This window comes from Nuphar pumila, chromosome 3, assembly GCF_984573655.1.
Source record: "Nuphar pumila chromosome 3, dmNupPumi1.hap1.1, whole genome shotgun sequence".
NCBI classification, from domain to species: domain Eukaryota; kingdom Viridiplantae; phylum Streptophyta; class Magnoliopsida; order Nymphaeales; family Nymphaeaceae; genus Nuphar; species Nuphar pumila.
The window spans coordinates 134,687,281-134,701,992 of record NC_143251.1 but is presented as its reverse complement, the minus strand read 5'-3'; the positions used below and the strand labels follow the sequence as shown (position 1 = coordinate 134,701,992).

Here is a 14,712-nt window from a genome sequence, read left to right as displayed (position 1 = left end):
TCGACAAAATTCTCTGAAGGAAAAGAACAGGTAGAAACATTAGGAAAATAAAAAATACACACATTTTTACCCACTGAATAAGCAATTCTCCTTGTGATGGTGACAGCTTGTTACCACACATAAACCAACCTTAGATATGTGTGGGCCCAGAAGAAATGGTTCACAAAATGTTTCTCATGAAATTTTGAAATTCAAAGATGTCTTCATCTTCTTTTATTTTCTTACATTGCAAATATGCAATTTTAAGAGTCATCAGAAGATAAGGAAGCAATTTATGGTTTTACCTTGTAGGTTTGGCAGGTATCATAAAATCGAAGGCATATATCACTTGCACGACTCTCGCTGATAACAGAAAAGGCATGATGCTGTCCAGGTCCAAGTGTACCTTTTCCAGCACTGAACCCCATTCCAAACGCAACTGCACTGGCTGATGCTCGATGAACCTATAAAGGAGTTAAGAGTGGTGATATCAACAAGTTAGTCACAAAATAACTAAAATCCAGTATCTGCAGAGAACAAACAGAAGCACGATAAACACATAATTTATTTTCAGGTGTTCAGAACAAACTTCCTTCTCAGAAGCAAACACCACACAAGAAAAGGAGGAGTGTGGGTACAGAACTGTGAAACACATACACAGTCATTTACAAAAAAATGAGGAATAAAAAAAAATCCATGCATTACCCTTGATAGCATTGTTAAAATGTAAACTGCAATATATATATATATATATATATATTATTTAATATTATTATATTTTCTTTTATTATTTTATTTTTCTATTTTTTATTTTCTTTTTTAGCATCTAGTTCAATAGAAACTAGATATTTTGATCCAGTCAAGTTCCTGTTGGAACTTGACTGTGCAAGTAGCTGTTGGACTGTAGTCCAACAGCTATAATAAATGCTGTTGGACTATAGTCCAACAGCTATAATAATAAATGCTGTTGGACTGTAGTCCAACAGCTATATTAAGAGACGTTGGAATCCAACGTCTCTTTTTGGAGAGCTCAAAATGAGCTCTCCTCTCTCTCCCATTTTTTTTGTATATATAGGGGTGAACCCCTTCAATGTAAAGAACTATGCTTCTTAAGCATTTTGTTCATGAATAAAGTATTATTTATTTTTCAAGTGTTCTTCCCTTTATACCCTTTCAAGGGTCATGCTTGTAGTGTCTCCAATAGACACTTGTTTGTGAGTTATTTGTGCATTTTTTAAAGACCACCATTTTATTACATGGTATCAGAGCTACGAAATCCTTAGATCTTGAAGTGCTTCCGCCTCGATTTCCGTGCCACATTTACAAAAGGTGTTTCATCACCTTGTTCTTGGCTCAAGAAGATTTGTTTGAAGAAAGGCGAACTTGTGCTCCAAAAAAATTTGGTTTTGTATCCTCTCTTATTCCTTTGTCTACTCTTTTTCTTTTCTTTTTATTTTTCTCTCTCTCTCCTCCTATTTATTCCTCTCTTACCCTTGTAAAAGATGGATGACAATGATAAGATCACCATCATTCCTATGAAGCTAAATGATACTAACTATGTAATGTGGGCTTCGATTATGAAGCACCACATTTGGGAAAAAGGTTTATGGGGTATAGTGGATGGTTCCGATTTGGAACCTAAACTATCTCTTACCAAGAAAGAGGGTGATAAAGAGGTTCCTCTAACGGAAGAAGAGAAGAGTAAGGCGTTAGCCACTTATGAAAAGAAATGGAAAGAATGGAGGATAGGGCATGCAAAAATTATGTCATGGCAAATCAATAGCATTGACATTAAAAAATGCTCTAGTCTAGCTAAGTTTGAGCATGCCGATAAGGCTTGGGAATACCTCAAAAACATGTATTCCCTTAAAGATATTGCACATGTATGCAATTTACAAGATAAAGTTCGGACAATGACTCAAAAAGATAAAACTATTCGAGAATATTATAATGAGTTGTCCGAACTTTGGGAAGAGTTGGCTCTTCTTGAGCCCAAATGGCATCGTGCCGAAGACATCGAGCTTTGCCAAAAGCAACTCGATATGGAACATTTCTATCAATTTGTAAATGGTCTAAGGCCGGAGTTTGAATCCACCAAATCAGCCCTTTTACATCGTGGAAAAATTCCTTCTATTGTTGATACTATAGAAGAGCTCACTATGGAGGAAAATAGACTTAGAAAAAGTACTCCAAAAGTTGATGATGACTCCGTTTTAGCTGTATCTAGACCGGGGAATCATACTCGTACTTACAAGCCGCCTCATTTTAGAAGGCAAAACGGCGACTTTGATAAAAGAAAAGTTATTTGTCATCATTGTCATGAACCGGGGCACTATAGGCCTCAATGTCCAAAATTAAAAAGAAGAGAAGAAAAAAGAGTTGCATATGTTGAATCTGAGTCAAAAGATCAAGATGTACCTGTGTCTATGGCTCAACTGATGGAAATCCTTCAACCTCTTCTCAAAGGGGTATCCTCCTCAACCGAAGCCTCAACTGGAGCGGCAGTTGCATCTTTCTCCGGTCCAGGTAACTTTCCTTGGCTTTTAGATTCTGGTGTTTCTTTTCATATGACCCCAAATGTTAATAGTCTATCCGAATGTCTTAAAAATAACTCAAGTGTGTCAAAGGTTTTTACAGTCGATGGCACATCTCTCGAAGTAAAAGGAATAGGATGTTTTGAAAATCTTCAAAAATCCAAAAGATTTTTTATCCCAGAAGTTAGATATATCCCTAAACTTAATTTGAATCTCTTATCTGTCTCGCAAATATCTGATTATGGATGTAATATCTCCTTCTCTTCTCATGGTTGTTGGGTACAGGATCGCCAGTCAAGGAAGCTGATTGGGGAAGGCCATAGAGGAGGACTTTATTACATGAACTTTTTGGAATTACCCAAGAATGCATTTTGTTATAATATTCAGAAATTAGAATTGGATTTATGGCACAAAAGGCTTGGCCATCCTCATATGTCTAAAATTCAATATTTTCCAAGTTTGAAAAAATTTTGTAATTCTGAAAATTTTTCTTGTAAAGACTGTATTCTTGGCAAAATGCAAAGGTTACCATTTCTTAGTAGAACTTTTGTTTCCTCACGACCACTTGAGTTAATACATTCGGATGTTTGGGGCCCCGCACCAGTTATTTCCAAAGGTGGTTATACATATTATGTCATTTTTGTTGATGACTTTTCTAGACATACTTGGATTTATTTTCTTAAACATAAATCTGATGTCTTTGCTAACTTCCAAATATTTCATAAAATGGTTAAAAATAAGTTTCAAAATGATATTTCTGTTTTTCGCACTGATTCAGGGGGAGAATTTATGTCCAACGAATTCAAAGACTATCTCAATTTACATGGTATTACACATCAAAGATCATGTCCACACACTCCACAACAGAATGCCTAGCCGAACGCAAACATCGGCACATTATGGAAACTACTAGGACATTGCTAATTGCAAATCAAGTTCCAAAAAGTTTTTGGGCTGAAGCGGTCCTAACTGCCACCTATCTCATTAATAGGATGCCATCTTCCTCATTAAAGAATACAACTCCAATAGAAAAGCTTGTTAATTTAACTCCAGATTATTCTAGATTAAGAGTCTTTGGATGCAAATGTTTTGTTTTCACCAACAGAAATGATAAACTCTCTCCTCGTGCAATCCCATGTGCCTTTTTAGGATATGCTGATAATCAAAAAGGCTACAGGTGTTTCGATTTTCAAAATGACAAATTATATGTGTCAAGAAATGTATCTTTTTTGGAAAAAGAAAGCTTCTTTGAATTTGAAAAATCCAAGGATGTCACTGAATACTCGTTTTTAATTGATCCAACTTCAAAATCCAATGAATGTGATGTTGGATGTGACCTTGACAATGATCAAAGTCCTATTGTTGTTGAAAATGATGATAATAAAGAGCAAATCCATAGGGATGTTAGTCTACAATATTCAAGACGTAGAGAGCAAAATCTTCCATGTGCATTACAAAAATACTCTGAAGTCTCACCTAGAAGAACGTCTAGAATCTCTAAACCTCCAGAAAAATTTGTGTCTTATGAATCTTTTTCACCCACGTATAGGGCCGCCATTACATTAATACAATCATATGTTGAACCATCATCCTATTCTCAAGCAAAAAATCATATAAAATGGATAGAAGCCATGAAAATAGAATTGGATGCACTAGAAAAGGCCAATACTTGGACGATACAAGATATTCCTCCGGGTAAGAAACCTATAGGTTGTAGGTGGGTATACAAAGTCAAAACCAAAAGTGATGGGACCCTGGAAAGATATAAGGCCCGTTCAGTAGCAAAAGGATATGCCCAAGAGTATGGCATCGATTATGAAGAAACATTTGCTCCTGTGGCCCGTATGACCACTGTTAGAACTTTAATAGCCTTGGCCTCCATTAGAACATGGCCTATCTTTCAATTAGATGTCAAAAATGCTTTCCTGAATGGGAATCTCGTTGAAGAAGTATACATGGAAGCCCCACCTGGTATTAGTATCCCTAAGGGTAAAGCTCTTCGTCTAGAAAAAGCTCTTTATGGTCTTAAACAGGCTCCAAAAGCCTGGTATGACCGATTTAGTCATGTTATGCTTGATATTGGTTTTCAACCTTGTTTAACTGACACTGCTTTGTTTGTTAAGAAATCTGATGCAGGCATCATTATTCTTCTTCTCTATGTGAACGATATGATCATCACCGGAGGCGACAAACAGGGAGCTGCAAATATCAAATCTCTTCTTAAAACTCACTTTGAAATGACTGACTTAGGTTTATTAAGATATTTTTTAGGCATTGAAGTTGCTTATTCCCCTCGGGGGTATTTGATATCTCAATCTAAATTTGCTCTTGATATCGTTTCCAGGTCTGGAATTACAGATGATAAGAAAATAGACACTCCAGAAGTTGTCAATGTTAAAATGAAAATTGATGATGGAGAACTTCTTGATGATCCTACTCCTTATAGACAACTTGTTGGAGCTCTTTCTTATCTTTACATTACTAGGCCAGATATAACTCATGCGGTTCATACAGTCAGTCAGTTTCAGCATGCTCCCACCTCCGTGCACATGGGAGCGATTTTGCGTATTATTAGATACTTAAAATCCTCTCTTTCACGAGGACTCTTCTTGTCTGCTTCATCTTCATTAAATTTAATTGCATATACTGATGCTGATTGGGGAGGTGATCCCAATAATAGACACTCAACTACTGGTTTTTGTGTGTTCCTAGGTGAAACCTTAATTTCGTGGAGGTGCAAGAAGCAGCAGAAAGTCTCTCTTTCCTCCACCGAAGCTGAATACAGAGCCATGGCAACCACCACTATGGAGGTTGTTTGGCTCAGACGATTGCTAGCGGATATGGGAGCTAAAGCAACGCAAGCTTCAAAGATGTGTTGTGACAACAAAAGTGCGATCTACATTGCAAGCAACCGGACATTCCATGAGCGCACTAAACACATATGGACTGTCACTATGTCAGAGAGGAATACTTACATGGAACCATTGATCTGCCATATGTTACATCAGAATATCAATTAGCAGACTTCTTCACCAAGCCTCTCGCTGCTCCCAGATTTCACTTCCTCTTAGACAAACTTTCGCTCATTGTACCGTAAGTTTGAAGGAGAGTGTTAAAATGTAAACTGCAATATATATATATATATATTATTTAATATTATTATATTTTCTTTTATTATTTTATTTTTCTATTTTTTATTTTCTTTTTTAGCATCTAGTTCAATAGAAACTAGATATTTTGATCCAGTCAAGTTCCTGTTGGAACTTGACTATGCAAGTAGCTGTTGGACTGTAGTCCAACAGCTATAATAAATGTTGTTGGACTATAGTCCAACAGCTATAATAATAAATGCTGTTGGACTAAGAGACGTTGGAATCCAACGTCTCTTTTTGGAGAGCTCAAAATGAGCTCTCCTCTCTCTCCCATTTTTTTTTGTATATATAGGGGTGAACCCCTTCAATGTAAAGAACTATGCTTCTTAAGCATTTTATTCATGAATAAAGTATTATTTATTTTTCAAGTGTTCTTCCCTTTATACCCTTTCAAGGGTCATGCTTGTAGTGTCTCCAATAGACACTTGTTTGTGAGTTATTTGTGCATTTTTTGAAGACCACCATTTTATTACAAGCATGCCTAATCTCAATGTCGCTGAAGCATATGCACTTCTACAGATAGAATAAAAGCATTGGTTCTAAACATGCCATTTATATGATTGCACTCCCATCCACTTGGAGTGTGAATCAACTCTGATTTTGCTGTCACAAACATTTGAATAGCACTAGAATCTAGCTAACAAGTGTCTTAGACTCTGAAATGCCCAAGCCTTAACTCAATTGTACTCATCAAAAACCTCAACCCGGAATGTGAAGCTTTTTTCAGTTTTCCTTCTTTCACTTGCACAGGTTGAAGGCAGAAACTTGATGAAATAATTGTAACTTCGGAAAAGCAGTAAAGCAGGTAGACGTTCCTTATAATATTCTAAATTTTAATAAACAAATAAAGCATGAAAAGAACCAGCTGACATTTTCTGGATAGTTTCCGTTAAGATTTATTTTCAAGCTTCAGCAATTGCGAGTTGTGTGCAGTGTCATTTTCCATTTTTAGGTTTTTAGAAGTGCCTAAAAAGCCCAGGTATATTTTCTTCTGATGTTTGACTCAACTATAATGACAAACATTTTCAGTATGCCATAATACAAAGAATTTATTGCCTCAGGTTCTTTCCATTTCCTTCAAAATTTTATGAAATAATTTCAACTTCACACAAGCAGAAAAAAGTTAGAACGCAGTAAAAATTTATAAATGAGGTAAAACATGAAAATAACAAGTTGACATGTTTTTTATTATATTCATCCAAGAGGCTATATTCTGGAGTTCTAATAGTAGATGATGAGTAGATGCTGTTGTTAATAGATTAATATGTTGAATAAACACTTCATTACCACAATATTGTCAGTTAATCAAGAAACAACAAGGAGATGTGAAAAGAAAAACTTGGGGAACCAAATGAAAAAAAATGGATATTATGTGAATTATATCTATTGTCTAATTCTTCTAATAAATATTGCCATGGAAAACAGCTAACTTGTCTTCAAGGCTCTGTTTGGGAGCCTTGAAACGAAGGTGGTGTTGCAGTTTACCCAACACCCTCGGTTGTATGGGAGCAGCCGCTGTGGTTTCCCCAACACCCTCTGTTGTTTGAAAGCAGTGGTGTTGCCAAACACAACCCAACAAAACATTTTCACGAAAACATATCTTGGAAATGCATAGAAACGGTGTTTCCATCCCAATGAAAGGGTCCCAAACAGAGCCTAAATATCATGAACACAATCTTTATAAGATTGCTGCATCAGGAAAATTTGGAGAATTCGCACAAAAATGACAATCTATGTTATTTGCAGCATCAAAGAGAAAAAAGTCCTTCATAAATATTTTTCAGCTGCTAAAGCTTCACTCAATACCAAAACTTGTGATCAGATGCCTTAGATCACCTTAAGAGAATTAGTAAATAGATTGCATTTCACATAGAACCAGTAGGAAAGGCTATTACCTGAGTAGCTTTAATTGGGAAAATGTCCGGATGATATTGCTCATTAAACAGTTCTGGAAATCTTTCATGGATTCTATTCCCAAGGTGATACAACTCCTCCTCCCCAAGGGTTATTAATTCACCGCCTTTGTCTCTGCCCTTCCACGGAGATTGCCATTCCCATAGCCAAGCTGGAATTTTTTCCAAAGTGGTGCTTCCATGAGCTTCATCTTTTGCATCATTCAAAAGAGAATTCAAGCGAATGGCTAATCTATCCAGTTCCCTTATACGCTTCTTGGTTGGAGCTCGAGTACCATGTCTTGCCTAGATAGCATATCTCATAAGCTTTTGCATAGGTATTGAAGGCATCTAAATCATGAATTCTACCACACTTGCAAACATATGTTTCCCCACTAATTAAAAATCAATAGTGCTGCAAATATGCTAAATACCCAATTCAATGAGATAAAAGTAATTCATGTTCATGAAGAATAGAGAGCCATGAACAAAATGTACATCAATAAAGTTATTTTGTGTTAACAGTTAGAACAAGAATCCATTCCTTATTCAAATCTTTAAAAAAAAATCAATTAAATCAAAATTGAAACATTTTACATCAGCTAGGCCTAACACCTCAACTTCATATTTATGGAGTGTAGTTGTAATAAAGTCACAACTCAGTTTAAGACCTAAGAGAATCTCATATGAATTGCATGGCCTAATTCAGCTGAAACTAAGAATATGGTAAGACCAGGGATTTCACATCTGAACAGTTCAAAAATGCATGAGTTTATGAAGCAAGCAAACAATAGAATAAGTAGCAAAAAAGAACAATTCAATTTCAGTTGGAAAGTAAAGGAGATGGAAGGGTGACCAAATTGTGCTGCAGAAGCAAGCAAGGCCAACATAAATTTGAACTAAGATACTTCGACCATATGAGATACTGAATGCAATTCAAAGCAAAAGCAAGAATATGCACTTACAGGGAAATAAAGAACGACAGCAACTACTCATAACGAACATAAGGTCAAAAAATGGGAAGGATGGGAATAAGGGTTGTCAAATGGCATGACACATCCACAGTGTTAACATTATAATTTAAATCCACAGAAAGTAGGGTAGGCATTATGACATATAGCATCATCTGTAACATTCTGGACACAATGAGTATCTTCACTTCCTGAGTTTATCGTATAATATCATAATGCTCTGCTACTTTCGTTGGGAAGATATTAATGTGATTCATAGGACAACATTCACGATCATAGGCCTGGAAGTATCAAATGCAGCCTCTTCTTCAACATCAAAAAAACCATCTTGTTCCATCATTGCATCACCTAAATTTGGAATTAGTGGGCTAAAAACTTATAGTGTGTACAAGCGCTCTCAAAATTACATTAAATTAGTATTAGGTACGGATATTATTAATATTATTAGTGTTTATGCACCTCAAGTAGGTTTAGATGATTCCATTAAGCGTCAATTTTGGGAAGATTTAGATGGAGTAGGGATATCTTATGGAGAAAGGCTTTTCATCGGCGGTGACATTAATGGGCATGTAGGCATTAGTAGGGATGGATTTGAGAGTATTCATGGAGGCTATGGTATAGGAGAAAGGATTTTAGAATTTGGTTTGTCCTATGATATGATCTTAGCAAACACTTGGTGTAGGAAGAGGGAGTCTCACCTAGTAACATTTAAAAGTAGGGTTAATACAAGTCAGATAGATTTTTTCCTACTTAGAAAGAGAGATAGGGGTTGTTGCATCGATTGTAAGGTTATACCGGGAGAAAGTGTAGCTACACAATATAGAGTCTTAATTTTAGATCTTAGAATTAGACAATGTCGTAAAAGGGATAGACATAGGATAGATCCTATAATTAAGTGGTGGGCACTGAAAGGAGCCAAACAAGAAATGTTTATAGAGCAGGTAGTTAAGGAAGTTGATTGGTGTCTCGAGGAGGATTCAGAATCAATGTTTAATAAGATAGCGGGTGGCATGAGAAAGGTGGCTAAGGAGGTATTGGGTGAGTCTAAAGGCGGTGCACCGCTAGGTAAGGATACATCGTGGTGGAACGAGGATGTCAAATTAGCTATTAAGGTTAAAAGAGAGTGTTATAGAAATCTAAGTAAGAGTCGTGATAATAAGAATTTGGAGAAGTATATGATAGCAAAGAAGGAAGCTAAAAAAGTAGTTCGGAACGCGAGGGATAAGGTATATAAGGAGGTTTAAGACAAGTTGGATACCAAAGAGGGGCGAGAATGATATTTATAGGCTTGCAAAGATGAGAGATGAGAAATCGAGAGATCTGAGTATGGTTAGATGTATCAAACATGAAACGCAAAGGGTTTTAGTCAAAGATGGGGAGATTAAAGAGAGATGGAAAGATTATTTTGATAAGCTATTTAATGAAAGTCATGCTCAGGATCTTGGAGACTTCTCCATTCATTTTCATGAGATGAATCGTGACTTCATGCGCAAGATTCAAAAGAAAGAAATTGCAGAGGCTTTGAAGAAAATGAAATCAAGAAAGTCAGTTGGCCCAGATGGTATACCTATCGAGGCTTGGAAATGCTTGGGAGAGAAAAGTTTAGAATGGTTGACAAATCTTTTTAACAAGATTTGGCGGACAAATAAGATGCCTAATGAGTGGAAGAAGAGTACTTTGGTGCCTCTATATAAGAATAAGGGTGATATACAAGATTGCACAAACTATCGTGGTATAAAACTCATGAGTCATACTATGAAACTTTGGGAGAGGGTGATTGAGTCTAGGTTGAGGTATATTTTTTGCCGAGTCCCCGTGTCCAAAAATTTTAAAATTGTGCCGCACCCGTGTCGCACCCGCACCCGCACCCGCACCCATGCGACATAGGCTTTAAGCCCTTTCCTATTTGCTATAGTGATGGATGAGCTTACGAGATCAATTCAAGAAAATGTGGCGTGGTGTATGTTGTTTGCTTATGATATTATTTTGATTGATGAGACTAGAGTTGGGGTTAATGCTAAGTTAGAATTATGGAGACAGACATTGGAAGCAAGAGGTTTTAAGTTGAGTAAGAGTAAGACAGAATACATGAAATGTCGGTTTAGTAAGCAACGAAGTAGTGATGGGAGTGCAGTGAAGCTTGGTGAGCAAGAAATACCGGTGGATGATTGTTTCAAATATTTGGGATCTATCATTCAAAAGTATGGAGAAATTGATGGAGATGTAAATCATAGGATAAAGGTTGGGTGGATGAAATGGAAGAGTGCAACTGGAGTGTTGTGCAATCGTAGAATGCTATTGTGGTTGAAGGAAAAGTTTTATAGGACAACTATTAGACCCGCTTTACTATATGGTACGGAATGTTGGGCTGCCAAGACAAGAGACATCATATTCAAAAAATGAGTGTAACTGAGATGCGTATGCTGAGATGGATGTGTGGAAATACAATAAAAGATAAGATTCAGAACGAGGAGATACGTAAGAAGGTAGGCGTTGCACCCATTGAAAATAAGATGAGAGAGAATCGTTTACGGTGGTTTGGACATATTCGGCGAAGGCCTAATGATGCTCCAGTTAGAAGGATGGAGAAATGGGAAAATATATTAGTTAAAAGAGGTCGGGGTAGGCCTAGAAAGGCATGGATGGAGGTGATAGGAAAGGATATGAATGCTTTGAACCTCACCGAGGACATGGCATTGGATAGAAATAATTGGAGGAGAAGGATTCATGTGGAAGACCCAGAATGATTTTCTTTTTTGGTTCATATAGCCGACCCCAATTGTTTTGGGATGAAGGCGTAGTTGTTGTTGTTGTATTGGATTCAACTGACTTCTTGCAGCTAATTGCTGGTAGTAAACTTACTTGCAATATATTTGGCAATTTAGAGAAAACATATGGTCTAGGAGAGAATCTTAAAGGTATGAATAAGACTGGAGACTTTTTTTGGGGGGTAATCAATAGGGATAGATATTTACATCCATAATAAAAAGATGTTCGCATTTTTTTTATCTTCTTTCAGATAATCATGATGGTTTGCCTAAAGTTTTAATGCATGTAGTTTTCAGATCTTATTTCACTAATGGATTCCAAGTATATTAGTTCAAGAAAACTACAGAAGCCATCTGTCGGTAGTGGGTCCTGAGAACTGGAGGAGGTTTTTCATTGAATATATGGACAAGATGGGCAATCTAGATCAAGAACATGATACAGGTTGCACTTCCTGAAACTCATCTTTGTCTTATTGATCTTCACATTGAAGGTGATAGAAGTTTCTCTTAACCTTGTCTTTGTCTTATTGACTGTCACATTGAATTTTAGAATCCATCCTAGCAAGTGTTGCTGTCAAATCAAAACTTTGTGTACAAACCTATGCAGAACACTGAATGAATAATCTTTGAGCACATTTCCAGGTTAGAGATCTCATCAATGAGTTTCAAGATCTAACTGAATCCAGAATAGATTCTCAATAGCGAATATCATATTTGAAGTTACTTAACTTTCATGAGAGATCTAATTACATGAATTGTAAGTGATCCTAATCGAGGCCAAACCTTGACGATATCTTTCCAATGCCAGCATATTAATCACACTGTGGAACTTGTGGTATCATTGGCATTCTAAAGCCACAGGTTGTAGTTTACATGTGTTTTTGAGTACATGATAATTTTGGTCTCAATGAATTTTATGGCACACAATGTCAACAACAATTGTAACTTCAATGAAAACTTAACTAATTTCATCAAAAGATGCACCAGAGAAAATTTTTAAGGTAGCTAAGGTGTTGACCAGTCTAATCTAGCCCAAGTGAATCCACAAAAACATGCCAAATTTTGGATATGAATAACATGGTTTTCAAGACTTCAAGTTCAAACAGAAGAGTTCCATGGCTGTTTATCTTCTGTTGATTCTTGGAATAACTCTGATACGATAGAGATATTCTAAGACAGATAAAAATGAACAACTCTGATACAGTAGAGATATTCTAACATGGATAAAAAACATACCAACATAAAAACGTGAATCTGGTAACTATTGCATTATACCTTCACATTTCTCTATGAAGGGACCCAACACAGAGCAAAATGAAAGGTTGAGATGTCAGCTAGGTTAAAAGTTCATTGCATGAGGATAGAAATGAACCTTTATCAATTTTTTCACAACAATTTCTCTATCAGCCCAATGAATTGAGATAATGTATCAGGTTAGTTATATATTACAACACCAACCTTTTCCCCAATCTCAACAAGACTATATTCTCAGAGTTTGAGGATCACATGGCTGTTGTGTGGTATATCCGCTGTGATGTTACAAATAAAGGATGAGTTTAAGATCCAGACAATTTGTGAATGCCAACTACAGCAAGTATGATATCAATGCTAAAAGTGGCGATGAAATAATACCTTGACTAGGTGGGAACTAGCCTAGATGTTTGGACTTACCAAAAAAAAGGCTGCCTACTTGTCACAAACATGTGTTACAGAAGTTCATACAAACATGAAGGTAATAGCATAACCTAGATTTTGAAGTTGAATACGGCATTCATGAGTTGTATCGATAAACTCCTCCATGCTAAATCAATTGCAATGAGCAGTAGAACTAACTAAAGACCATTTGGCCGTGCTACGTTGATCTGTTTGAATTAAAGCAAAACACCAAACCAAATAATGAATGACAAAGACCTAGACGTCTTGAGCAAATTACCAGGCAGAAGAATCAAAGAGATAACAAAAGGCTGATCCATACCACCAAGTTTAAGTGAATTACGCTGCACCCATGTGGAGGATCATGCGAAATCTGGGCGCTACTGCCTAAGATCTCCTTGGAAACATGGTACCTGCGACAAGGAACCCATCGATAAGTAAACCATCTGATCAATACCAAACTCGTAACGAACTGCGAGTGGTTTCAATCGCATTGTTCTCAATAGTCATACATGCCAACAACAAATCTCAATCACCAAGAAACAAAATACTCCATAAATAAATGACTAACCTAACAATCACATTGTTCTTAGCAGTTTTACACGACACCAACACATCTCGAACACCAGGAAACAAATAAAAACGAAATGAAAAACGTAAAGAATCGCATCTCTTTACAGTCTTATTTACATGCCGGTAACAAACTTCAAACAGAAAGGAAAACGTCAACAACTGAATGAACAACCTGACAATAGAATTATTATTAAGGGTTTCGCATGTCAACAACAAATCTCAATCACCAACAAACAAAAACGACCTTAAATGAATGAATAGCAAAACACCCAACTTGTTCCTTTCTCTGTTATCTAGTTTCTAAGCGTATGCAACAACGACCATATTTTTCGGTATAAAACACCCGCACATGTCTAAGGAAGAAGCACCAATACCAATGTCAAACACCCGCATCTCCCAATCTAGGGGGAGAGAGAGAGAGAGAGTCAATGCAAGAGATGCAAAGAAGATGGGGACAATCAGTGTGACCTGGTGACGGTGGAGAGGTGCTGGCGAACATCAAAGGCTTCGGTGGTGGTCCTTAAAGCAGTGAAGGCGTACAGAGAGAGGATGAGCAGGGCCTCGTGGAGAAGCACAGAAGGGTGGGGATCCATTCTTCGTTACTGGAAGAGAAGAAGGGATGTGCACAGGTTGTATCGTATATAACTATATACGAAGTCCGGATCAGATCATTTGTCAAATGATATTTTTTCTCATTTGGCTGTTACGAGTTGTGCTACGATGGTTCCACGTGTCACGCTCGTTTCTCGCCCAGACGTGGTTAACGGCGTCACGCCCGTTTCTCGCCCAGACGTGGTTAACGGCGTCAAGCCATTAACGAACTTGAAATACAATAATAAAAAACAGGCAAAAAGGAAACACGTAATAAAAAAAGCAAAAAGGAAACACGAACTTCTACATTGGGTTTTGTGTTTCCTTTTTCCCTCTTTGCAGAATCGTCTCCTTCCTCTCTCTTTGTCTTCTACCATTACCGTGCACAGAAGACGACTGGAGCATCGTCTTTGCCTATTCCACCTGCGAGAGTGACTTCCTCTCTCTCTGAGATTCCACCATTACCGTGTATAGGAGACGACTGGAGCATCGACTTCACCTTTCCACGTGCGAGAATGACTTCCTCTTTCTCTGCGAGAGTGACTTGATTTGGGCATGTGAGTAGATGAGACAATGATATGTGCGACTTTGGGTTGCTG

General features: G+C 37.1%; 1 protein-coding gene across 1 annotated transcript in view; it reads right to left on the bottom strand.

Annotated features, from left to right (window-relative positions):
- The window catches only part of LOC149843943 (histidine acid phosphatase family protein), an 81,459-nt gene extending 67,330 nt beyond the window's left edge, over positions 1-14,129 (bottom strand). The window contains exons 1-4 of the mRNA XM_090000189.1: positions 13,991-14,129; positions 13,272-13,362; positions 7,561-7,863; positions 285-443 (exon numbers count right to left, since the gene is read on the bottom strand). Of these exons, the coding sequence (XP_089856315.1) occupies positions 285-443; positions 7,561-7,863; positions 13,272-13,362; positions 13,991-14,115 (678 nt within the window). The 5' untranslated portion in view covers positions 14,116-14,129. The remainder of the gene's footprint in view (positions 1-284; positions 444-7,560; positions 7,864-13,271; positions 13,363-13,990) is intronic.
- Between the last annotated feature and the right edge of the window lie 583 nt (positions 14,130-14,712).